At 39.4% G+C, this 25578-nt stretch overlaps 1 protein-coding gene across 10 annotated transcripts in view; it reads left to right on the plus strand.

Moving 5' to 3' along the window:
* Positions 1-25578, plus strand: part of LOC110456976 (myosin-IIIb-like) — a 157847-nt gene that overhangs the window by 110723 nt on the left and 21546 nt on the right. For 7 of the 10 annotated variants that reach the window (XM_021508051.1, XM_021508052.1, XM_021508054.1 and 4 more), the window contains 13 exons: positions 1944-2024; positions 4617-4787; positions 6277-6435; positions 10320-10490; positions 11365-11535; positions 15254-15403; positions 16037-16174; positions 17115-17297; positions 18367-18564; positions 19450-19626; positions 20799-20831; positions 21896-22080; positions 24514-24858. In XM_021508051.1, the coding sequence (XP_021363726.1) occupies positions 1944-2024; positions 4617-4787; positions 6277-6435; positions 10320-10490; positions 11365-11535; positions 15254-15403; positions 16037-16174; positions 17115-17297; positions 18367-18564; positions 19450-19626; positions 20799-20831; positions 21896-22080; positions 24514-24858 (2162 nt within the window). The remainder of the gene's footprint in view (positions 1-1943; positions 2025-4616; positions 4788-6276; positions 6436-10319; positions 10491-11364; positions 11536-15253; positions 15404-16036; positions 16175-17114; positions 17298-18366; positions 18565-19449; positions 19627-20798; positions 20832-21895; positions 22081-24513; positions 24859-25578) is intronic. The other 3 variants (XM_021508057.1, XM_021508056.1, XM_021508050.1) reach the window with 2 other exon arrangements.

Consider the following 25578-nt stretch of genomic DNA (forward strand, 5'->3'; position numbering starts at 1 on the left):
TTAGCCTTTAGCTTACAGTTCTGGTTTATATAGGAGTGGGGGTATTTGTTAGCCTTTAGCTTACAGTTCTGGTTTATATAGGAGTGGGGGTATTTGTTAGCCTTTAGCTTACAGCTCTGGCTTGTATAGGAGTGGGGGTATTACTAAGCCTTTAGCTTACAGTTCTGGTTTATATAGGAGCGGGGGTATTTGTTAGCCTTCAGCTTACAGCTCTGGCTTGTATAGGAGGGGGGTATTAGTTAGCCTTGAGCTTACAGTTCTGGCTTGTATAGGAGGGGGGTATTAGTTAGCCTTTAGCTTACAGTTCTGGTTTATATAGGAGTGGAGGTATTTGTTAGCCTTTAGCTTACAGTTCTGGCTTGCATAGGAGTGGGGGTATTAGTTAGCCTGTAGCTTACAGTTCTGGTTTATATAAGAGTGGGGGTATTACTTAGCCTTTAGCTTACAGTTCTGGTTTATATGGGAGGGGGTATTTGTTAGCCTTCAGCTTACAGTTCTGGTTTATATAGGAGTGGGGGTATTTCTTAGCCTTTAGCTTACAGTTCTGGCTGGAAAAGGAGGGGGTATTTGTTAGCCTTTAGCTTACAGTTCTGGCTTGTATAGGAGGGGGTATTACTTAGCCTTTAGCTTACAGTTCTGGTTTGTATAGGAGGGGGTATTACTTAGCCTTTAGCTTACAGTTCTGGCTTGAATAGGAGGGGGTACTTGTTAGCCTTTAGCTTACAGTTCTGGTTTGTATAGGAGCGGGGGTATTTGGTAGCCTTTAGCTTACAGTTCTGGTTTATATGGGAGTGGGGGTATTTGTTAGACTTTAGCTTACAGTTCTGGTTTATATAGGAGGGGGGTATTAGTTAGCCTTTAGCTTACAGTTCTGGTTTATATAGGAGTGGGGGTGTTTGTTAGCCTTTAGCTTACAGCTCTGGCTTGTATAGGAGGGGGGTTTTAGATAGCCTTTAGCTTACAGTTCTGGTTTATATAGGAGGGGGGTATTAGTTAGCCTTTAGCTTACAGTTCTGGTTTGTATAGGAGGGGGTATTACTTAGCCTTTAGCTTACAGTTCTGGCTTGTATAGGAGGGGGGTATTTGTTAGCCTTTAGCTTACAGTTCTGGCTTGTATAGGAGGGGGGTATTTGTTAGCCTTTAGCTTACAGTTCTGGTTTATATGGGAGTGGGGGTATTTGTTAGCTTATAGCTTACAGTTCTGGTTTATATGGGAGTGGGGGTATTTGTTAGCCTTTAGCTTACAGTTCTGGCTTGCATAGGAGGGGGGGTATTAGTTAGCCTGTAGCTTACAGTTCTGGTTTATATAGGAGTGGGGGTATTTGTTAGCCTTCAGCTTACAGCTCTGGCTTGTATAGGAGGGGGGTATTAGATAGCCTTTAGCTTACAGTTCTGGTTTTTATAGGAGTGGAGGTATTTGTTAGCCTTTAGCTTACAGTTCTGGTTTATATAGGAGCGGGGGTATTTGTTAGCCTTCAGCTTACAGCTCTGGCTTGTATAGGAGCGGGGGTATTTGTTAGCCTTTAGCTTAGAGTTCTGGTTTATATAGGAGGGGGGTATTAGTTAGCCTTTAGCTTACAACTCTGGCTTGTATAGGAGCGGGGGTATTAGTTAGCCTTTAGCTTACAGTTCTAGTGTTACATTGTCTCATCAGTCATGTGATCCCATTAGTCATGTGACACTGTCTTATCAGTGATGTTACATTGTCTCATCAGTCATGTGATCCCATTAGTCATGTGACACTGTCTTATTAGTGATGTGACATTGTTTCATCAGTCATGTGATCCCATTAGTCATGTGAAACTGTCTTATAAGTCATGCGACTCAAAACCTTTAATTAACTGTAAATGAAATGATGAGAAGAAGATAACATAGGTTATTGTATTTATTTACATTGAAATGTTACTATTTTTTAACATCTTATTCAAAATATCTGTTTATAGGTTTCCGTGGTTTTGTGATCCAAAGAAAATTCCAAAAAGAGTTCAAACTCAGGAAAGGAGCTGCAGTTGCCATACAAACAGGTTGGTACAGTGAACAACTAGGTCACTGTCACATATACTGTCTCACCCTACAAAACTAGGTCACTGTCACATATACTGTCCAATCCTACAAAACTAGGTCACTGTCACATATACTGTCTCACCCTACAAAACTGGATCACTGTCACATATACTGGCTCACCCCACAAAACTAGGTCACTGTCACATATACTGTCTCACCCTACAAAACTGGATCACTGTCACAGATACTGTCTCACCCCACTAAACTAGGTCACTGTCACATATACTGTCCAACCCTACAAAATTAGGTCACTGTCTCACCCTACAAATCTAGGTCACTGTCAAATATACTGTCTAACCTTACAAAACTATGTCATTGTCGCATATACTGACTCACCCTTCAAAACTAGGTCACTGTCACATATACTGTCTCACCCTACAAAACTGGATCACTGTCACATATACTGTCTCACTCTATAAAACTATGTCACTGTCACATATACTGTCTCACTCTATAAAACTAGGTCACTGTCACATATACTGTCTTACCCTAAAAAACTAGGTCACTGCCTCACCCTACATGACTAGGTCACTGTCACATATAATGTCTCACTCTACAAAGCAAGGTCACTTTCACATTTCAATCTTGCCCTCAAAACTAGGTCACAGTCACATACAGTTTCTCACTATACAAAACTATGTCACTGTCACATATACTGTCACACCCTACAAAACTAGGTCACTGTCACATATACTGTTTCACTCTAGAAAACAAGGTCACTTTCACATTACAATCCTGCCCTCAAAACTAGGTCACTGTCACAAACTGTCTCACCCTATAAAACTAAGTCAGTCACATATAGTTTCTCACTATACAAAACTATGTCACTGTTACATATACTGTCACCCTTTATCTCGCCCTACAAAACTACCATAAATTTGAGGGTAAAGTGCGCACTCGGTATAGTGCGCAGGTACGTTTTTGGGGTCAGATTTGAAAAAAAAAATGAAAAAAAATATTTTTGTTTTTTTGGGAAAAAAATCCTAAAAATAAACGGTATCAAACTGGATAAGTAGCATCAAAGGTAGCTTGGTCTTTATAACGCAGATTAATTAACGATTGATTGATTGGAGTCAACAAGCCCATGAAGGTCTCCCTCCGTATCGCTTGGTGGACGAATCCTGCAGAAACCAAACGAAGAAAGTGTAGCTAATTCCGATGCCAGAGAATCACCGATCAACTTATGTTTCGACATCTCAGAGGTTTTCTGAATATTACGAAAATATAGTGTTTCAATTATAGGCTCTGTTCCATGTTAGTTCTGGTTTGTTTTTTTACCAAATCGTTAGGCCTATTGTGCATTTTTTCCCCGGCTCACTTTCATGTTGACGTGATCGATAACCTCGTGAATTATTTCAATATTATGAAGCATCATAAAAAAAGTACATTCTGCTTTTTTTTTTATTTCCTTCGAATAGATTTGAAGGGGATGTGTTGAATGTCCACGCTTCTAGTATAAACATATTTTTTATAATCCCTTTACGGTCAAATCAGTATGTAGTTCTAACAGTGCAGTAGGGCTTCACGCCACGGCACGTGTTGAGGAGTGAAAACAACACGGTCCCTCGATCGCGACTGCAAGTAATTTCAATTAAATTGCAGTAGAACTATTGTTAATCGGTAATCACTGAAAGAGTGTTAGCTAATTACTGCATTGTAATTTGTATTAACTGTGGTGTTGAGAAGTGTCAATAATTTTCGCTGAAGCATGGCGATCCTACCTAGCCTATTGTCCGGGATCAGACGGTATGCCCTCCGGTCAACTTACCTGTAAAAATGTTACGTGACCAGCTTGTGTTTGTCGCCAAATCAGCAGTCATGACCACAGATTACTGATTTTAATCATTTAAGAGAAGGTAAAAATTGTGTTGCCAAAAAAATTCATTCTTTGTTGTTATTTTAATCTTCAATCTTATCATATATGACCGACGACTCAAAATAAACTTTGAAGGGAGGTAATCCAATATGGCAGACCAGAAACTCGAGAACGATAACCCAAGAATGACTGGTTCCTGCGTATAGTGCGCACCCCATTTTTGACATGCCAATATTTACCCAAAAAAGTGTGCACTATACGCGCAAATTTACGGTAGGTCACTGTCACATTACAGTCTAGCCCTACAACACCAGGTCACTGTCACATTACAGTCTAGCCCTACAACACCAGGTCACTGTCACATTACAGTCTAGCCCTACAACACTAGGTCACTGACACATTACAGTCTAGCCCTACAACACTAGGTCACTGTCACATTACAGTCTAGCCCTACAACACTAGGTCTCTATACTATCTTGCCCTTTGAAACTAGGTCACAGCCACATAGACACACTATTTATTTTTATTATATTATGCCTGTATGTCCTAGGAATGCAAATTCACTATTTTTTTCCTGCTCAAAGTAATTCTTCTTCTTTCTATTTTCATTATTTATACGCTTTTATCACTATTTAAATTTCTTTGCTTTTTATTACGTATGCACCTTTTTTTTGTAATTTTTTTTTATGTTTTTTATCTGCACTTATTATTTTCCCTCATTCACATCTGTTTTCAGCAATAAAAGGGTTCCTTGTTCGTAGAAAAACTCGGCCAGTGATCGAGAAACGTCGGAAGGCAACTGTACTTATACAGTCCAAAATCCGAGGCCACTTGGCACGTAAATCTGTACGAGAGCAAAAGACACTTCAGGAGAAAAGGGAGAAGAGTGCTATCTCTATACAGAAAGGTAGGACTCGCCACAGGGAGTGTGACATTGTAGGAGAAAGTTATGGGAAAAGGAATGAGTCATGGAGGAAGGAAGGAATTAGTTGTGTGCATATTTTGGTAACATTTAGGCCAAGAACATTTTAATTGGTGTCTGGTATATCGCATTGTGGGCAAATGTTTTTGATGCCTGGAAATGTCAAAATGCCGTAGATCTCTGAAGTTTGTCTGGAACTATGTCTGTCATGGTCTTTGTGAAAATATTGCATGTTTGTGTAATATTTGTATGTGGTGCAAGGCAAAAACAGGACAGCTGTTTTGTAAAAAGATTCATACAGCACAACCAGTAGGTGTTAATGTGTGACCTTTTTGATGACTAGTACGATATGTGCTCTGTCACCCTCATCAAACAAATGACAAGTGAAGTGTATGTACACAAACGTGTAAAATATGTACATGTATGTAAATTAAAATCGATGTTGATTTAGCTATGCTAAAACTGGATGTTAGTCCTTACCCAGGTATTAAATGAGGAATAACACCAACAAATCCATTCTGCTGTACACTAATATAAAAAACATGTAAAAGATGGTGATATAAAATTGAGGGAGATTTGATTCGGGTACATAAGCACTTAACTGTTGTGCTAAATGAACCTTTCTTCAACCCATACTTACCAACCTGAAGAAAATGTTTAGAAAGGGCAGCTGTTTTAGTTTTAGTGGTCCACTTACAGGGGAGGCCAACACCAGTTTAGGAAGCTAAAATACTTTTTCAAATAGTTATGAAATAGCAGAACTAAGGGAAGTTACGAAGGAGCTGACATCCAATTAGTCCTTATTTATGTTATAAAGTTTTAGTTCATCTTCCTGGTTTTTATGAAATAGGTAAAAAGTTATGAAGACATTTGGTGTTTGCTTGTAACAAAAGTGATAATCTGTATTTTGTTTCAGTATGAAATGTTTTATTTTACAGGTGAAGCACGTGTAAATACTTATGTTTTAATCAAAATTCATGTTTTCAGGTATGAAATGGAATTTTTGCAAATGTCATAAAAATTTAAACTTGAACTCTTTGGCCTAGAAATTGTATGCCATGCAGTATGAATATTTTATGAAATATAGATATTTGAATTTCAGAGGTCACAATTTACATTTTTTACAGGTCACTTGTACTTCATAGTGTGGTTTATAAACTTGTAGCTACCTCAAGAAATCCTTGAAAAACTGTTTTAGTTGTAAAACTTATGTATTTTTGATGTCAAATGACCTACAGAAAAGTTTAAACAACCTTGACCAATTGAGAATTTCTTGATAGAAGAATAACTTTTACAAATCTACATTTTCTGAGGAATCATTGTAATTCCTAGTTTTTGGAATTACAAAATTTCATATTGAAATTGTCAAATTTGATCAATCATATTTTTTGCAAATCCAAAAATCTCGACTTTGGTCATATGTGAACAAAAGACGAAATATCTGTACCTTAACTTGACTTTTACCTTTCGGTAGTGGTAAGGGGCTTTCTGGTTCGAAAATTTACGCAACCGTGGATGGAGAAAAAGATGGCAGCTATTGTGGCGATACAGCGCTATGTTCGCGATTGGTTGAGGAGGAGTAGAGAGCAGGAACATCTGAGGATATTAAAGAGTAGTGTTGTTATACAGCGCGGTAAGACTCCGCAATCAGTGTGGTCCATACACGCTACTTGTAATCCTTCCTCGGTACACCAGGGGTTACGGCCATTTACACTCTCTGTAGCCCTGGAACCATCCTCGATACTCCAGGGGTTACACTCACTTACACTCTCTGTAGCCCTGGAACCTTCCTTGATACTCCAGGGGTTACACTCACTTACACTCTCTGTAGCCCTGGAACCTTCCTCGATACTCCAGGGGTTACACTCACTTACACTCTCTGTAGCCCTGGAACCTTCCTCGATACTCCAGGGGTTACACTCACTTACACTCTCTGTAGCCCTGGAACCTTCCTCGATACTCCAGGGGTTACACTCACTTACACTCTCTGTAGCCCTGGAACCATCATCGATACGCCAGGGGTTACACTCACTTACACTCTGTAGCCCTGGAACCATCATCGATATGCCAGGGGTTACACTCACTTACACTCTCTGTAGCCCTAGAACCATCCTCGATACGCCAGGGGTTACACTCACTTACACTCTCTGACATTTTCTGCACCCCTGGATTATTTATGACTAGCTGACCCTGTGCCTTCGATTTGGTAATGACATATTCTGGGGAGCACAGAACATAAGTGAACATACAATCCCAGAGTTTGTGAATGGCAGTAGTCAAACAAGAAAAAAAAGAAATGCAAGTTTAAAATTCTAAATGGATTTATAAAATCTTTTTTGGAAGTTTTGAAAGTTGTGGTTCCAGTGTCCTGGGTTGTGTTTGAGAGTCAAGGTTTTTGCATGGCTTGAGCTTATGCACGGCGTACTATACCGGCATTTGATGAGAATCGTTTAAGCAAGCTTTATACATGTGACGGCATTGAATCAGTACATTTGCACCCGAAGCTTCAGTGTTTAAGTCAGTGGTGAGCCACACTTCCCACATGTTGCTTCACTTTCTTTACTCTTTATAGCAGAAAAGTCATTAGGTAACTGTATAGGGAGTGATTTTTTTTACCTTTTTTACTAAACCCTGTACTAAATCTCAGGAATCTTTCCCTCGGTTTAACATAACTTTATCTGTTAAGAGGTGGATTCTATTAATCGTTTTTAAAAACAACTTATCTTCAAAAGATTGTTAATAATATATTTTAAAATATGAAATATACATGATATAGTATACTACTCACATTTTGCTAGGGATCACCTATTTTTTGGAAGAAAAAAAATCAAAATGTTAGGAAGGATGTTACGTTTTCCTTCCGTACTGTTTGGGCGAATATGATATTTCAAATCGTGCTGTGTGGGTTCGTTCAGTCAACCATAAACGTGTGCACACTTTTCCACGTGTACACCCCTTTCAAAACCTAGGCTAGGCTAAGTAAGGCGTACTTGTTCAAATTGTTAAGGAAATCAATTTGATGATTATTCTTTGCGTGTTTTCGTTTTAATATGGCACAAAGACTAACCAGACAACGGTTAAATGATGGTGAAATCAATAGGGGCATCAGCTAGCATGTCTCAACGTCAGGTTGGAGCAGACCTTGGGTTTTTTCAAAGGGTGGTGGCAAGAATGTGGAATCGTTTCCAAACTAATGGAAACGTCATGATGGAGGTTGTTCTAGGGCTACAACGCAGCGCCAAGACCGATTTTTGCTCATACAGGCACGGCGTCACAGGTTCCAGACTGCCACAGCTTTACGAAATGACCTCCTACATGCTTCTGGTACCCGGGTAGCCACTCAGACGGTTATGAACCGTCTTCATGATGCTGGTTTAAGGTCAGGTAGATTAGCAATACAAGTTCCCTTAACTGCCCGCCATTTTAGGGACTGCTTGGATTGGGCCAAAGCTAACAGCACTTGGACTCTTCAGGAATGGGAACCAGTTATTTTTACTGACGAGTCGAGATTTTGTCTCGACTTCACCAACAGGCGCGTTAGAGTATGGAGACAATCTGAAGAGAGGTCCCAGACAGGTATCGTTGTGGAACATGACCGATATGGGGATATACATTTCAGTGATGTTGTGGGGAGGCATAAGCCTTCTTGGGAAAACTGACCACCATGTCTTCCATAATGGTACCGTTGTGGCCTGCAGGATTTACTGCGATGAAATCCTTGATGCTTATGTCAGACCCTACACTGGCGCTATCGACCCTAACTTCATCTTTATGGACGATAATGCTAGGCCACAGATCAAGGGTGACTGAGCAGTATCTACAGCAAGAGACTATTCAACGGATGGATTGGCCAGCCCGCTCGCCGGATCTAATTCCCATCGAGCATGTGTGGGACATGCTGCAGACAGCTCTCTCTGCCAGAAATGTTCAGCCAAGAACGCTCCAGGAGCTGGGAACAGCTTTGGTAGCTGAGTGGAACGCTATCCCACAAAACCGGATACACGATCTCATTCGGGGCATGCGCAGGATGTTGTGAAGCTGTAATTGGTGGTCATGGGCGTCACACTCAATACTAGAACAGTTTCTGTTTATTTAGGATGAGTTTTGTTCAATTTTAGTTTTTTTAGTGAATACCTCATTTTTACCAGTTTTAAGGGTAACCCTTTTCATTTGGCTCATTTTGCGACTAATTACGATTTTTTTAATTTTTGTATGCTGATGAATTACAAGAACAATCAATTTTTCCAAAAATAAAAGTGATCCTTAGCAAAATGTGAGTAGTATATTATTGTCATCAGTATGCAAAAAATGTATAATATAAAATACAAACAAGAAAACCACAACAGGAGTCACCAAAACAAAAGGGAAAGCAACAACAGGAACTGAGGAGACACCAAAGCAAAAGGAAAGACAACAACAGCAACTGAGGAAACACCAAAACAAAAGGAAAGACAACAGCAGGAACTGAGGAGAAACCAAAGCAAAAGGAAAGACAACAACAGCAGGAACTGAGGAGACACCAAAACAAAGGGAAAGACAACAGCAACTGAGGAGACACCAAAACAAACGGAAAGACAAAAGCAACTGAGGAGACACCAAAACAAAAGGAAAGCCAACAACAGCAGGAACTGAGGAGACACCAAAACAAACGGAAAGACAAAAGCAACTGAGGAGACACCAAAACAAAAGGAAAGACAAAAGCAACTGAGGAGACACCAAAACAAAAGGAAAGACAACAGCAACTGAGGAGACACCAAAACAAACGGAAAAGCAACAACAGGAATGGAGGAGTCACCAAAACAAAAGGAAGACAGTTTCTTAACATTTTCTTTCAACAGTCAGAAGTGAATGTTCACAAAGGTGTAAAATATGCATGAGTTGGCAATTTAAAATTGACTTTGATTGCATATGTTATAATGTTCTCATACTCACGTCAGCACGCCATCATATCAATAGCATGTCAACTTGTTACTCTTTGCCTGCAGAGTAACCTCCCCTTGGCTGAGTTTGGTATTTCCTAATTGATCGATAATTTTGTTTGCTAATTCAATAAGCTCATACTTTTAGACAAAAGTTTCGTTTTAACAAGACCAATCTTTTGTAAATTAATTTCTTTCAGTCTAAAATCATCCACTAAGTTTCCATCCTCAAATTAAATCTGAAAACATTTTCCACTATCAGTTAAGAATAATACCAATATAAACACAGCAGTGCAATGCCTTATGTGTTTAATTACTTTTAATAAATAATTTTTAAAACTTTTTGAGACATGCCAGATTTAAAAGGAATGTTGATAATAGATTTATATTTTAAATGAATAGGATGTTAAAAGCGTCCAATTTCACCAATGGAAACTTCAGAACTAACAGATCTTAATATATAAATTTGCTTTTATCCTCTGTTAGTTTATGCATGGCTATCTCTTACAATGGCAAAAGTGACAAATAAGAAATGGGAATGAAAAGTTCTGTTTTGGCATATATATTTTTCTTCTGTTGAATTAAATTGTGATTTTAGTGGTACGAGGATTTCTTGTTCGTAAGAAAGTGCGGCCAGTTTTGATTAAAAGAAGCGCAGCTGTCTTATTGCTTCAGTCTTGGTTACGAGGGTGTTTGGCACGCAAGAGGGTGCAGCTAATTATTACAAACATCCAGAAGGAAGAGAACTGTGCAATTATTATTCAGAAAGGTAAGGTTAGAGGTCAAGTTTGAACATTTAAATTCCTAATCCTTATTAATGCGTATTAGATCTCAGAACATTGTATTCTGACCGAGAGGAAGACATTTATAGCATCCATACTTCTGATAGTGTTTTACAACAAAGATTGGTCCTACCCTTTAGAAAACTGTTCCAGTTATCTGAGTGACTTTCCATCAATAATCCTGATGTTCCATTGCTATATTCGTCACGTTTTTTGTTTCATGGATCATTCGTGGATAAAAAAACCCACCACACACTTAGATTTGTATGTCATGGGAGGAACATTATGTGTTGTATTTCTAATCCCCCGTTCTTTGGGGGTTCGGCTGTAGTCTCGGCCTCGTCAGTTAAAGCTTCGTCAGTTAAAGCTTTGTCAGATTGTTATCGTCGGTTCGTCAGTTAAAGCTTCGTCAGTTAAAGCTTTGTCAGATTGTTATCGTCAGTTCATCAGACAACAGAACGTGTTGCTGTAGGAAATATGGTCAACTGTAATTTAAAACAAATTGTTTTTCAAACTTCTAATATTTAAGATAAACAATAAGACAAAGATAAAATAATAAAAAAATAATAATTAATAGTAGACCTTGCAATTTGTTTCACAGCGAATTTAGTTTAGGCAATGGGAGACAACTCGAACGACAATTAAATTGAATAAATTGTGTACAGAAAAATGGGGATTTGGAAATCTTTAAAAGTAGTCTCATGGAAAAAAAAAACGTTTATGCTTTTTGGATCTCATATACTACTATTAACCAATCACAGAACATGTAACAAAGTGCAAAATCAAGTTTGAAATTATACTGTATTTCACCTCCTCTGTATAGTAATTCTTTATCATTGATGAATTTTGTATCATTTGTAGCCATGAGAAGATATGTTGCTTGCAAGCAATTTCGGACAGAATTCTGTCGGAAGCAGGCGGCCATTTTGATCATACAATGTTGGGTGCGGAGACTGTTAGCGTATAGGAGAGTTGAGGCAAAGATTCAGCAGACGTTGATTGAAGAACGAAGTGCTGTAACTATACAGCAAGGTCAGACAGCCACATAGAATCTGCCTAGGTCAGACAGTCACATAGAACCTAGGTCAGACAGTCACATAGAGCCTGCCTAGGTCACAGTCACATACAACCTGCCTAGGTCAGACAGTCACATCGAATCTGCCTAGGTCAGACAGCCCCATAGCATCTGCCTAGGTCAGACAGCCACATTGCCTAGGTCACAGTCACATACAACCTGCCTAGGTCAGACAGCCACATAGAACCTGTCTAGGTCAGACAGTCACATAGAACCTGCCTAGGTCACAGTCACATACAACCTGCCTAGGTCAGACAGCCTCATAGAACCTGCCTAGGTCAGACAGTCACATACAATCTGCCTAGGTCAGACAGTCACATAGAATCTGCCTAGGTCAGACAGCCACATAGAATCTGCCTAGGTCAGACAGCCACATATAATCTGCCTAGGTCAGACAGCCACATAGAATCTGCCAAGGTCAGACAGCCACATAGAACCTGCCTAGGTCAGACAGTCACATAGAACCTGCCTAGGTCAGACAGTCACATAGAACCTGCCTAGGTCAGACAGCCACATAGAACCTGCCTAGGTCAGACAGCCACATAGAACCTGCCTAGGTCAGACAGCCACATAGAACCTGCCTAGGTCAGACAGCCACATAGAACCTGCCTAGGTCAGACAGCCACATAGAACCTGCCTAGGTCAGACAGCCACATAGAACCTGCCTAGGTCAGACAGCCACATAGAACCTGCCTAGGTCAGACAGCCACATAGAACCTGCCTAGGTCAGACAGCCACATAGAACCTGCCTAGGTCAGACAGCCACATAGAACCTGCCTAGGTCAGACAGCCACATAGAACCTGCCTAGGTCAGACAGCCACATAGAACCTGCCTAGGTCAGACAGCCACATAGAACCTGCCTAGGTCAGACAGCCACATAGAACCTGCCTAGGTCAGACAGCCACATAGAACCTGCCTAGGTCAGACAGCCACATAGAACCTGCCTAGGTCAGACACCCACATAGAACTTGCCTAGGTCAGACAGCCACATAGAACCTGCCTAGGTCAGACAGCCACATAGAACCTGCCTAGGTCAGATAGCCACATAGAACCTGCCTAGGTCAGACACCCACATAGAACTTGCCTAGGTCAGACACCCACATAGAATCTGCCTAGGTCAGACAGCCACATAGAACCTGCCTAAGTCATACAGCCACATAGAACCTCCCTGTGTCAGATATCCACATAGAACCTGCCTAAGTCATACAGCCACATAGAACCTGTCTAGGTCAGACAGCCACAATAATAAATAGAATCTGTCTAGGTCCGACAGTCACAATAATAAAAAGAATCTGTCTAGGTCAGACAGCCACATAGAACCTGCCTATGTCAGACAGTCACATAGAACCTGCTTAGGTCAGACAGCCACATAGAACCTGCCTAGGTCAGACAGTCACATAGAATCTGTCTAGGTCAGACAGTCACAATAATAAATAGAATCTGTCTAGGTCAGACAGCCACATAGAATCTGTCTAGGTCAGACAGTCACATAGAATCTGCCTAGGTCAGACAGTCACATAGAACCTGCCTAGGTCAGACAGCCAAAGAGAACCTGCTTATGTCAGACTGCCACATAGAACCTGCCTATGTCAGACAGTCACATAGAATCTGCCTAGGTCAGACAGTCACATAGAATCGGTCTAGGTCAGACAGTCACATAGAATCTGTCTAGGGCAGACAGTCACATAGAATCTGTCTAGGTCAGACAGTCACATAGAAACTGTCTAGGTCAGACAGCCACATAGAACCTGCTTATGTCGGACCGCCACATAGAATCTGCCTATGTCAGACAGCCACATAGAATCTGACTAGGTCAGACAGCCAAATAGAACCTGCTTATGTCAGACCGCCACATAGAACCTGCCTATGTCAGACAGTCACATAGAATCTGTCTAGGTCAGTCAGCCACATAGAACCTGCTTATGTCAGACCGCCACATAGAACCTGCCTATGTCAGACAGTCACATAGAACCTGCTTAGGTCAGACAGCCACATAGAACCTGCCTAGGTCAGATAGCCACATAGAACCTGCCTAGGTCAGACACCCACATAGAACCTGCCTAGGTCAGAGAGCCACATAGAACCTGCCTAGGTCAGACAGCAACATAGAACCTGCCTAGGTCAGACAGCCACATAGAACCTGCCTAAGTCAGACAGCCACATAGAACCTGCCTAGGTCAGACAGTCACATAGAATCTGTCTAGGTAAGACAGCCACATAGAATCTGTCTAGGTCAGACAGCCACATAGAACCTGTCTAGGTCAGACAGTCACATAGAATCTGCCTAGGTCAGACAGCCAAAGATAACCTGCTTATGTCAGACTGCCACATAGAACCTGCCTATGTCAGACAGTCACATAGAACCTGCCTAGGTCAGACAGCCACATAGAACCTGCTTATGGCAGACCGCCACATAGAATCTGCCTATGTCAGACAGCCACATAGAATCTGCCTAGGTCAGACAGTCACATAGAATCTGTCTAGGTCAGACAGCCACATAGAACCTGCTTATGTCAGACCGCCACATAGAATCTGCCTATGTCAGACAGCCACATAGAATCTGCCTAAGTCAGACAGCCACATAGAACCTGCCTATGTCAGACAGTCACATAGAATCTGCCTAGGTCAGACAGCCAAAGAGAACCTGCTTATGTCAGACTGCCACATAGAACCTGCCTAGGTCAGACAGCCACATAGAACCTGCCTAGGTCAGACAGCAACATAGAACCTGCCTAGGTCAGACAGCCACATAGAACCTGCCTAGGTCAGACAGCCACATAGAACCTGCCTAGGTCAGACAGTCACATAGAACCTACCTAGGTCAGACAGTCACAGAGAACCTGCCTAGGTCAGACCGCCACATAGAATCTGGCTAGGTCAGACAGCCACATAGAATCTGTCTGGGTCAGACAGTCACAGAGAACCTGCCTAAGTCAGACAGCCACATAGAACCTGCCTAGGTCAGACAGCCACATAGATTCTGTCTAGGTCAGACAGCCACATAGAATCTGTCTAGGTCAGACAGTCACAGAGAACCTGCCTAAGTCAGACAGCCACATAGAACCTGCCTAGGTCAGACAGCCACATAGAATCTACCTATGTCAGACAGCCACATAGAACCTGCCTATGTCAGACAGCCACATAGAACCTGTCTAGGTCAGACAGCAACATATAATTAGTCTAGGTTAGAATGCCACATAGAACCTGCCTATGTCAGACAGCCACATAGAATCTGCCTAGGTCAGACAGCCAAATAGAACCTGCTTATGTCAGGCCGCCACATAGAACCTGCCTAGGTCAGACAGCCACATAGAATCTGCCTCGGTCAGACAGCCAAATGGAACCTGCTTATGTCAGACCGCCACAAAGAACCTGCCTAGGTCAGACAGCCACCTAGAACCTGCCTAGGTCAGACAGTCACATAGAATCTGTCTAGGTCAGACAGCCACATAGAACCTGCCTAGGTCAGACAGTCACATAGAACCTGCCTAATTTTTTTCTGTAACAAATTTGAAGGTACAATGATGAAGTTGCTTCAGATTGCTGAAACATTATATTGAATAAAAAAAATGCTGTTAATTTCTTTTCAATATAAATGCGAATACAGTATTGTTGTTTATATAGATCTATGTGTAGTAAGACATAACAGTGGTTCTTCTACTTCGTAATCCTAGCTGTTCGCCTTTTCCTGACTCGTAAACAGAAGTTGAATGAGCAGCGCAACAATGCGGCTCTGGTCATTCAGGCGTTTGTAAGAGATTGGTTGTTGCACAGACAAATAGAGAGCGAGGAAGAAGATGTTTTACCAATAGTTGAACCAAAAGGTATTGTTTTGGGATAGTGAAAATTAATGATGTTAAGGGTCCCTGTCCCACTGCACTTGCATTTTTTTCTATATACAGTGACCTCCCCTTAATTTCCATTTGGATATAACTGTTGCATATTTTGGCTCGTGCAGTTCCCTTGTCCAGGAAGCGCATTCAGTTTCAGCGATGATATAACAATCTGAACTCCAAGTTTAGAATCCAGGTCTGGGCCCGCAGATTATTTTACGCTCAGAACATGTTGGTTGATTGTATTTTGTTTATTTCGTCTCCATTATGTTTTCATAAAAGTCTCGCAAGGTGTACTTTTCTTTTCACAAATGATTTATCAAAGCTACAGTCATGTCGGAAAGTTAGGTTTCCAATGAATAGTGTCAGTTCTCGGCAGTGGTACGGGGATCCTTAAACCGTGCAGTGTTGTTAGTCCTTTTGTTTTGGTCTCACAGGTTTATGTTTTGTTACAACGTTGCATTTCTGACTAGAATGTTACCAGTGTCATTGTATTTCTAGAGATTTCGTAGTGCTTGAGATTTATATAATTTGGATATTTCCAAATGTACATTTTATTTGACAAACCTGAACACTGATTTATGCTTGGAATCAAGGTTATAAAAAGAAATGCATTCTTTTTAGCTACTCAAAAACAAGTTCGAAAATTTCGTTGGAAAAAGGTGTTGAAGCTACGAACTGGTTTGAGAGTGTTCCTGGGGCGAAGGTCAATGCACGAAAAAAAAAACGGTAACAGGGAACATACCTTGGTAACTCAGGAAGGTAAGATACGCTGCATGGGTGTTGTTATGTGCAGTCACTGCCGACAAACAAATATACTGCTTTAACTCATTCACCTCTGAAGACACATTTGAACTCTTCCAATTCAAAGGTTGGAATAGTTCATTATGAAATTTCAGGGGTGAATGAGTTTACTGATATATTGCTTTATCTCATTCACCCCTAATGACACATTTGAACTCTTCCAATTCAAAGGTTGGAATAGTTCATTATGAAATGTCAGGGGGGAATGAGTTTACTGATATATTGCTTTATCTCATTCACCCCTAATGACACATTTGAACTCTTCCAATTCAAAGGTTGGAATAGTTCATTATGAAATGTCAGGGGTGAATGAGTTTACTGATATATTGCTTTATCTCATTCACCCCTAATGACACATTTGAACTCTTCCAATTCAAAGGTTGGAATAGTTCATTATGAAATGTCAGGGGTGAATGAGTTTACTGATATATTGCTTTATCTCATTCACCCCTAATGACACATTTGAACTCTTCCAATTCAAAGGTTGGAATAGTTCATTATGAAATGTCAGGGGGTGATCCGAATGAGTTAATTCTGGGTCAGCTGTTTATAGGTGATTACACAAGGAGGACGCTGGTTCTTGTCACTCCACGGACAATGTCTAGGCTCCACGTAAACTGTCTAACATAAGTCTGTAGAAATCAGATTTATACAATCTATAATTAGATGAGGATATAAAAGTATGTTTTCTTTGTTAAGACTCTACGCCACCCAAGTGTTGACTTCTATCCATGTTGCATAATGATTTATGTTGAAAGTTGAGCTGGGACCGTTAAAATCTGACCTCAATGCTAAAAAATCACAATGTTACAAATTACATGCATCCCCTAAAAGGTCTTTGTAGTTGATTCTTTGTCTGGTATCTTGGTTCAGAAACCCTTATGGCTTCTATTTGTAGCCATGAGGGGTTATATCGTGTGCAAACAAATGTTTGACATACATCGGCACATGGCGATGAGATGGAAGGCAGTGGTTATGATTCAGACTGCCTGGCGGGACTTCCTGCGACGAAAGTCTGACCGGGAAATGAAAGACGGGAGTAAAGTAGAAGCTGAGGACACTAAAAGTTGTGTACTTGATGGTAAGGGCTCGTGGACACTAAAAGTTGTGTACTTGATGGTAAGGGCTCGTGGACACTAAAAGTTGTGACTTGATGGTAAGGGCTCGTGTTCGCAGTTCTCATTGTCAAAGTACTCAGTTCTCATTGTCAAAGTACTCGGTTCTCATTGTCAAAGTACTCAGTTCTCATTGTCGAAGTACTCAGTTCTCATTGTCAAAGTACTCAGTTCTCATTGTCAAAGTACTCAGTTCTCATTGTCCAAGTACTTAGTTCTCATTGTCCAAGTACTTAGTTCTCATTGGCCAAGTACTCAGTTCTCATTGTCAAAGTACTCAGTTCTCATTGTCAAAGTACTCAGTTCTCATTGTCCAAGTACTCAGTTCTCATTGTCAAAGTACTCAGTTCTCATTGTCAAAGTACTCAGTTCTCATTGTCCAAGTACTCAGTTCTCATTGTCCAAGTACTCAGTTCTCATTGTCAAAGTACTCAGTTCTCATTGTCCAAGTACTCAGTTCTCATTGTCCAAGTACTCAGTTCTCATTGTCAAAGTACTCAGTTCTCATTGTCCAAGTACTCAGTTCTCATTGTCCAAGTACTCAGTTCTCATTGTCAAAGTACTCAGTTCTCATTGTCAAAGTACTCAGTTCTCATTGTCCAAGTACTCAGTTCTCATTGTCCAAGTACTCAGTTCTCATTGTCAAAGTACTCAGTTCTCATTGTCCAAGTACTCAGTTCTCATTGTCCAAGTACTCAGTTCTCATTGTCAAAGTACTCAGTTCTCATTGTCAAAGTACTCAGTTCTCATTGTCCAAGTACTCAGTTCTCATTGTCCAAGTACTCAGTTCTCATTGGCCAAGTACTCAGTTCTCATTGTCAAAGTACTTAGTTCTCATTATCAAAGTACTTAGTTCTCATTGTCAAAATACTCAGTTCTCATTGTCAAAGTACTCAGTTCTCATTGGCCAAGTACTCAGTTCTTATTGTCAATGTACTCAGTTCTCATTGTCAAAGTACTCCATACAAAAGTTAGATTTTTTCTTGTTCAATAAATCTTCCTTCAGCTCTGTTCTTACTATTTGTTTTGTCATAGTTACCAGAAATTCTGACTCTTCTCTGATGGAAATTTTCGAGATGAACACGAGAGCTGTGGCAGACAAACAGACAGACGAGTCTAGGATGTTAAACGCTGCGATGATAATCCAGTCGTACTGGCGAGGGTTTCTAGCTCGTCAAGCTCTCAAACAAATAAGGAACACGCAGACACCAGATTCTTTGTCTTCTCAAAGAGGTAACGTAAGATTCGGGGTCTGTAATATAACTTTGAAAGCAAAGGTTTCCATTTTAATACTGTGCTTCATTACATCCTTCAAGAATTGTAAGATCTGTCAAGGACCATTCCTTCCAGATTCTTCAAAGTCTGACAGGTCTGTTCCATCTTTACCCATTTCTTCAAGATCCTTCAAAGTCTGACAGGTCAGTTCCATCTTTAGCCATTTCTTCAAGATCCTTCAAAATCTGACAGGTCTGTTCCATCTTTAGCTATTCCTTCGAGATCCCTCAAAATCTGACAGGTCTGTTCCATCTTTAGCTATTTCTTCAAGATCTTTCAAAATCTGACAGGTCTGTTCCATCTTTAGCTATTCCTTCGAGATCCTTCAAAATCTGACAGGTCTGTTCCATCTTTAGCTATTCCTTCAAGATCCTTAAAAATCTGACAGTTTTGTTCCATATTAAGCTATTCCTTCAAGATCCTTCAAAATCTGACAGGTCTGTTCCATATTAAGCTATTCCTTCAAGATCCTTCAAAGTCTGACAGGTCTGTTCCATATTAAGCTATTTCTTCAAGATCCTTCAAAATCTGACAGGTCTGTTCCATATTTAGCTATTCCTTCGAGATCATTCAGGTCTCCAAAGTAAATCAATTTAAGGAATAAATGACCTTCAACAAAACAGTTTATAGTTTATGACCTTCAGAAGTAGTATTTTGAGCCTGTTAAGGAATATTTTTCAAAAAAATACCTTAAATGATAGTATAGATTGATGTCTCCTGAGAGTGTGTGACAGTTATTGAGACTGTAAGTACAGGTATTGTGAAATCTTTCTGTAAAATTAAGTTTCATCTAATATACATGGCGAGAATATTTTGTGTACACTGTGAACATTGTCCTTGTAGCAATGAGAGGCATCTTACTTAGCAAACAGCTTTACGATAAACGTGAAAAGCTTCAAAAACGCTGGAAGGCCGTTCTAACTATTCAGGCTTGTGTTCGCGGGTTCTTGGCACGACAATCTTTACAGGAAACAACTGTTACGGAACAGAGGGAGAAATTTGATGAGGTTAAACAATCAGGTAAAACAGTGTGTATACAAACACTGCATGTCAGAAGTACGAATACGCAAAGTGGCATGATAGTGTATGGTAACTGTATCGCAGTGTATGATAGTGTATGGTAACTGTATGGCAGTGTATGTTAACTGTGTGGCAGATTGAATTGTTGTATTGAAAACCATCACTCTGTATGACAAAATATTGCACTGTGTTGGAGATTATTACATTGTAAGGATAAAAGTTGGTTGTTTAAGATTAATATTTGACAAAATATTTTAACTGTTTTTCGGGATTATTACGTTGTGATGATTTTTTTTTTTTGAGAATAATGTTAATATAAAAAAACAATGCATCCTGTTGGAGAATATAGCATAGAAAGTAAAGCTTTTATGTTTTGAGAATTTTACACTGTATAATGAAATATTAAATTGTGTTGAAAATATTACTAGATTATATATAACAACACTATGTTTTAAATTATTACATTGTATATAAAATGTGCTGCATTGTGGGATAGGAAAATGCAGTTTTTGTTTATAAAAAGTGTTGTATTGTGGGATAGAAAAATGTATTTTTATTTTCAAAAAGTTGCATTGTGGGATAGAAAAAAAGTGTTACATTGTGGGATAGAAAATGTATTTTTATGTAAAAAGTGTTGCATTGTGGGATAGAAAAATACAATGTATCACCAGATATGTATATATATTATAATGTATTTGATAATACACCATTGTCATGCAGTGTCACTTTGTATATTGTATGGTTTGGCCTGTTTGTGACAGTGACTACATTGTATAATCAACACTTTGTATCAGGCATACACGCTACTCATGGGTATTATTATTTCATAGTTAGCTGTGTGAAAACTCAGAACTTATTAAGTGAGTTCAATTAGCATCAATTTATTTAAAGTTTATTTATTGAATCTATAATTATACATATTGTGTTTCTCGCAATGCTGATGAAAAGGAACCAAATATTTTCTGTTTCTGAACAATATGGTTAAAACAAATGGTTCATATCATTTGATATTGACGTTTTCAAACAGTATAAATGCTGTGGTCATTGAAATAGAAAAATATCATTTTAAAATAAACTTATTATTTCAATTTTTTTATCTGTCATGGCATCGAAAAAATTAATTGAAAAGACCTTTGCTTAGAAAAATTAGAATGCATTTTTTGGACTTTCAGACTGCCGAACACTTCAACTACATCCATACCCCGGTATGTTGACATGGCTGTTTCTTTTATAGAAATTGTATTAAAAAAAAATTAAAATTGGTTAAAGAACTACTGCAGTGTTTACGCCTACCCCTTCTGACCGCAAAGTATTCAGTAGATAGAATTGTTTTCTGTCGCGGTATAAACGTTTGAAATCTTACAAATACACTGGTGGCACCACTTGTCTGGGTGTCCAGTTATCTTCCCTGCCAGTATTTTATAACTTGTTCCTTTATATTAATTAAATAAAATGTCCCTGATAACGATCCAGCATCTCTTGCAGGAAACAAAACAGGAAAAGGAAAAAGAAAATCATGTAATACTATATAGAAAATGGATATTAATCATTAATTTCTTTTCAGGTATTTATGGAATTATTGAACCAAGGCCAAGAAATGTGATCGTTGATACAGGTTTTTTAATGTTTATATTTTGATTCCATATAATTATATCTTTTTCAGTTGGTGAAGGTCCACCTGTTCAAACGTGATTTGATTAATGAAAAATAAAGTAAAAACTTTAATCTGATCAAAAATTCAAAACTAAAATTGTATATATAGGAGTTAAAAATATCATTAGAAAGAGAAGCAAGCAAAAAAAAAAAAAAACATTTCAAATTTCAAATTCCTCAAAAATATATTTTGAAAATGTGCATCAATTCATAAAGATATTCCAGATTTGAACACCTAGAGGCCTGAAGTGTTCCAATGGTCAGTGTAGTTTTGTGTCAGTTTTTACCTGAAGTGTGAACTCTATGAGGTTTAAATCATGCAGATTGTGTAAGAATGTTTATAAATATTTGTATTTTCTTACAGTATTTCCCCGGTCATTGCATTATTGAAAAAGATTAAAATCCAAGTGTATGCATTTTTGTATAGTGTAGTTTGACAATGATGACAGTTTGGAAATTTCCAATCACAATATCACTGATAAATTTTATTTCAGGAAGAAAAAACCAAGAAAAGATGGTTCATAGTGCTTTGATATTGATATTGCTGCAATAGCACGGGCAGAAATCAGTGTGGTAACATTAAAATCTGAATTATATGTTTTTGTTTTATTTTCAGCATTCCGTTCATATCGAGCCCGCATCAATGCACGACAATTACGTAAGAAGCGGATACAGCTGAACATCCAGTCTGCCATTATGATACAGAAATACTATCGACGATGGCGATGTCGGACGGTCTACCAACAGCTACTGTTGTACAAGTCTCAGCGAGATACACAAGTCCTCTTCTTCACCCAACAGGTAACAGATTATACAACACCTTGATCATCACACTCGCCCAAACAGGTAACAGATTATACAACTCCTTGATCATCACACTCACCCAACAGGCAACAGATTATACAACACCTTGATCATCACACTCCCCCAACAGGTAACAGATTATACAACACGTTGATCATCACACTCACCCAACAGGTAAAAGATTATAAAACACCTTGATCATCACAATCACCCAACAGGTAACAGATTATAAAACTCCTTGATCATCACACTCACCCAACAGGGAACAGATTATACAACACCTTGATCATCACACTCGCCCCACAGGTAACAGATTATAAAACACCTTCATCATCACACTCACCCAACAGGTAACAAATTATAAAACACCTTGATCATCACACTCTCCCCACAGGTAACAGATTATAAAACACCTTCATCATCACACTCACCCAACAAGTAACAGATTATAAAACACCTTGATCATCACTCTCACCCAACAGGTAACAGATTATAAACCACCTTGATCATCACACTCACCCAACACGTAACAGATTATAAAACACCTTGATCATCACTCTCACCCAACAGGTAACAGATTATAAAACCTCTTGATCATCACACTCCCCCCACAGGTAACAGATTATAAAACACCTTCATCATCACACTCACCCAACAGGTAACAGATTATACAACACCTTCATCATCACACTCACCCAACAAGTAACAGATTATAAAACACCTTGATCATCACTCTCACCCAACAGGTAACAGATTATAAACCACCTTGATCATCACACTCACCCAACACGTAACAGATTATAAAACACCTTGATCATCTCACTCGCCCAAACAGGTAACAGATTATACAACACCTTGATCATCACACTCGCCCCACAGGTAACAGATTATAAAACACCTTCATCATCACACTCACCCAACAGGTAACAGATTATAAAACACCTTGATCATCACACTCGCCCAAACAGGTAACAGATTATACAACACCTTGATCATCACACTCGCCCAACAGGTAACAGATTATAAAACACCTTGATCATCACACTCACCCAACAGGTAACAGATTATAAAACACCTTGATCATCACACTCTTCCTATAATTTGCCTCTTACAGTGGTAGTGGGCCGATTTATTTCACAGTCTGATTTTCGAGTGGCGAAGCTGATAATACAATTACCTTTCACCAAGGTGACCGGGGTTAAATTCTCTGATTGAACGGAAACAGGAGGTATATGGGGTCACCTGCCTGACAACGTGTGTTATTTCAGGGTACTGTCCGGATTTCTCCCACATTCAGACCTGCACGTACACACTAACAGGTCAGACCAGGTCACTTTCCATGGTATATTTTGTTCTTTTCATCTTTACTTTTTCTAATATAAGTCCCGGAAGGTATGGTTTTTATTTTCAGAAATGATTCACCAAAGCTATAGTTCCTACACTTAATACTGTGTTTGGCATTGGTATGATGTGAAACCATTGTAGTCAACTGTGACAAACAGTTCATAGATATATATGCCACATATTTGTTGTACAGAGCACGTGCCAGGTGACAATAGGCCCCTACTCTGTATAATATCCCATCAGTACAGAGCACGTGCCAGGTGACAGTAGGCCCCAACTCTGTATAATATCCCATCAGTACAGAGCACGTGTCAGGTGACAATAGGCCCCTACTCTGAATAATATCCCATCAGTACAGAGCACGTGCCAGGTGACAGTAGGCCCCAACTCTGTATAATATCCCATCAGTACAGAGCAGGTGCCAGGTGACAACAGGCCCCAACTCTGTATAATATCCCATCAGTACAGAGCACGTGCCAGGTGACAGTAGGCCCCAGCTCTGTATAACACCCCATCAGTACAGCTAGAGCACATGCCAGGTGACAATAGGCCCCAACTCTGTATAATATCCCATCAGTACAGAGCACTTTCACATCACTAAGAGAAAAGATGGTCGGTTCAACTAAACAGTTTCAATCCACCCTCCAAATTCAAATACATTTCAAGGAAATTCTGTCAATACTCGAGAAAACATGTACTGCTTTGCGGCCTACATGCTTGCCTCTGGTTTACGATTAAGTGCAAATTGAGCTTGAAAATTGATTATTAGTATGTTAGTTAATATCAGAAATACATATTATATAACATCATTCATCGCCATTTTTGCAAGTACATTTTATATATCGTAATACGATGTCGTTCTCCCGTATCAACAACTTTAATATCTATCGTGATTTTTGCAGATGTCGTCTCGTATTGTTTGAAAGGCTCTATATGTTATCAACTATAATATCCTGCAATGCAAACATGATTGACAATATTTATTTAATTTTGTTTGATCTGACTAAAGGCTTGCCCTATGTTAGCCCCCTTAAATGTTGACATGTAACAGAGTTTGTCTTATTTGTCCTGGACTGTTGTTTACAGGTGGAGATGTACAATAAAGACTTATTACAGAACATGATGAAAAATATGGCACCACGAAAAATGGAGCCAAAGATGGAGGATCAGACAAAACGTAAAAAGTCTCTAGCTCCCGGTCCACCAACCAACGCCACACCCCTTCCTGTCACTGTACCAGAGCCCCCGCCCCCTCCAGCACAGGTCACAAAGGAAGTTGACAATATCTATGCAAAAGTTGTAAAACCAAAGAAGGCAGAATCTCCCAAACCGAGGAAGCCGGAGGTCAGTGAGGAAAGGCTCCACCAGATTTTCAAGATGAATGAATTAAAATCGGTGATGCCGCCTATCGAGACTAAATATTATGACGAGGTAAATTTAATGGGCAGTTACTGAGCTTAGGACAAGCTGTCTGTAAATGTGGTGTTCTTTTGCTACCAGAAAAAAAGTTTTGGGAGCATATAATTGCTACTCTGTCAAATTTATTTTCCACGTAATGATTTCAGGCTTGCTGAATATAACTCAATGAAATATTAGTGATATATGTAGGATTGAAAGGCAGTGTGGCTTATACCAGGTCTATTTACATTTACCCAAGGTCAAGGCCACATTGAAGTTAGAGGTCAAATTCATTTTCTTCTTGCTAGCTGAAGTTAGCTCTTTGAAGTTTTGTAGAAATATGTAGAATGACAAAGCTTTGTGTTGCTTACCATTTTGGGCTGCACGTGTTTAAGGTAAGATTCTCAGCAAGTTCGACAGTTCAAATGTAACATGTTATTCCAGTCCTGATGACCTCTTCAGAAAGCACCATCCATTAGATTGATTTTCTTGTTTAAAACACATCCAAAAAACGGCCCATCAGAGCCATGTATGCTTGTTTGTCAAGTCTGAGTCATGAGTTTTGAGATTTAAGATTTATTCAACATTGCTTGATATGCCGTTATGGATGTGGTGCATCAAAGGTCAAGGTCACTGTTACAAAAACAAAAATAGAATTTTTGTGTTCAGATCCTAATTTTGAATCAGATTGTCATTTGAAAATAAAACTTAGGGTGTGGGTTACCTTACTATTTGACCTAAGTTAAAGGCTGC

Source organism: Mizuhopecten yessoensis, unplaced genomic scaffold, assembly GCF_002113885.1.
Source record: "Mizuhopecten yessoensis strain PY_sf001 unplaced genomic scaffold, ASM211388v2 scaffold8989, whole genome shotgun sequence".
Taxonomy (NCBI): Eukaryota; Metazoa; Mollusca; class Bivalvia; order Pectinida; family Pectinidae; genus Mizuhopecten; species Mizuhopecten yessoensis.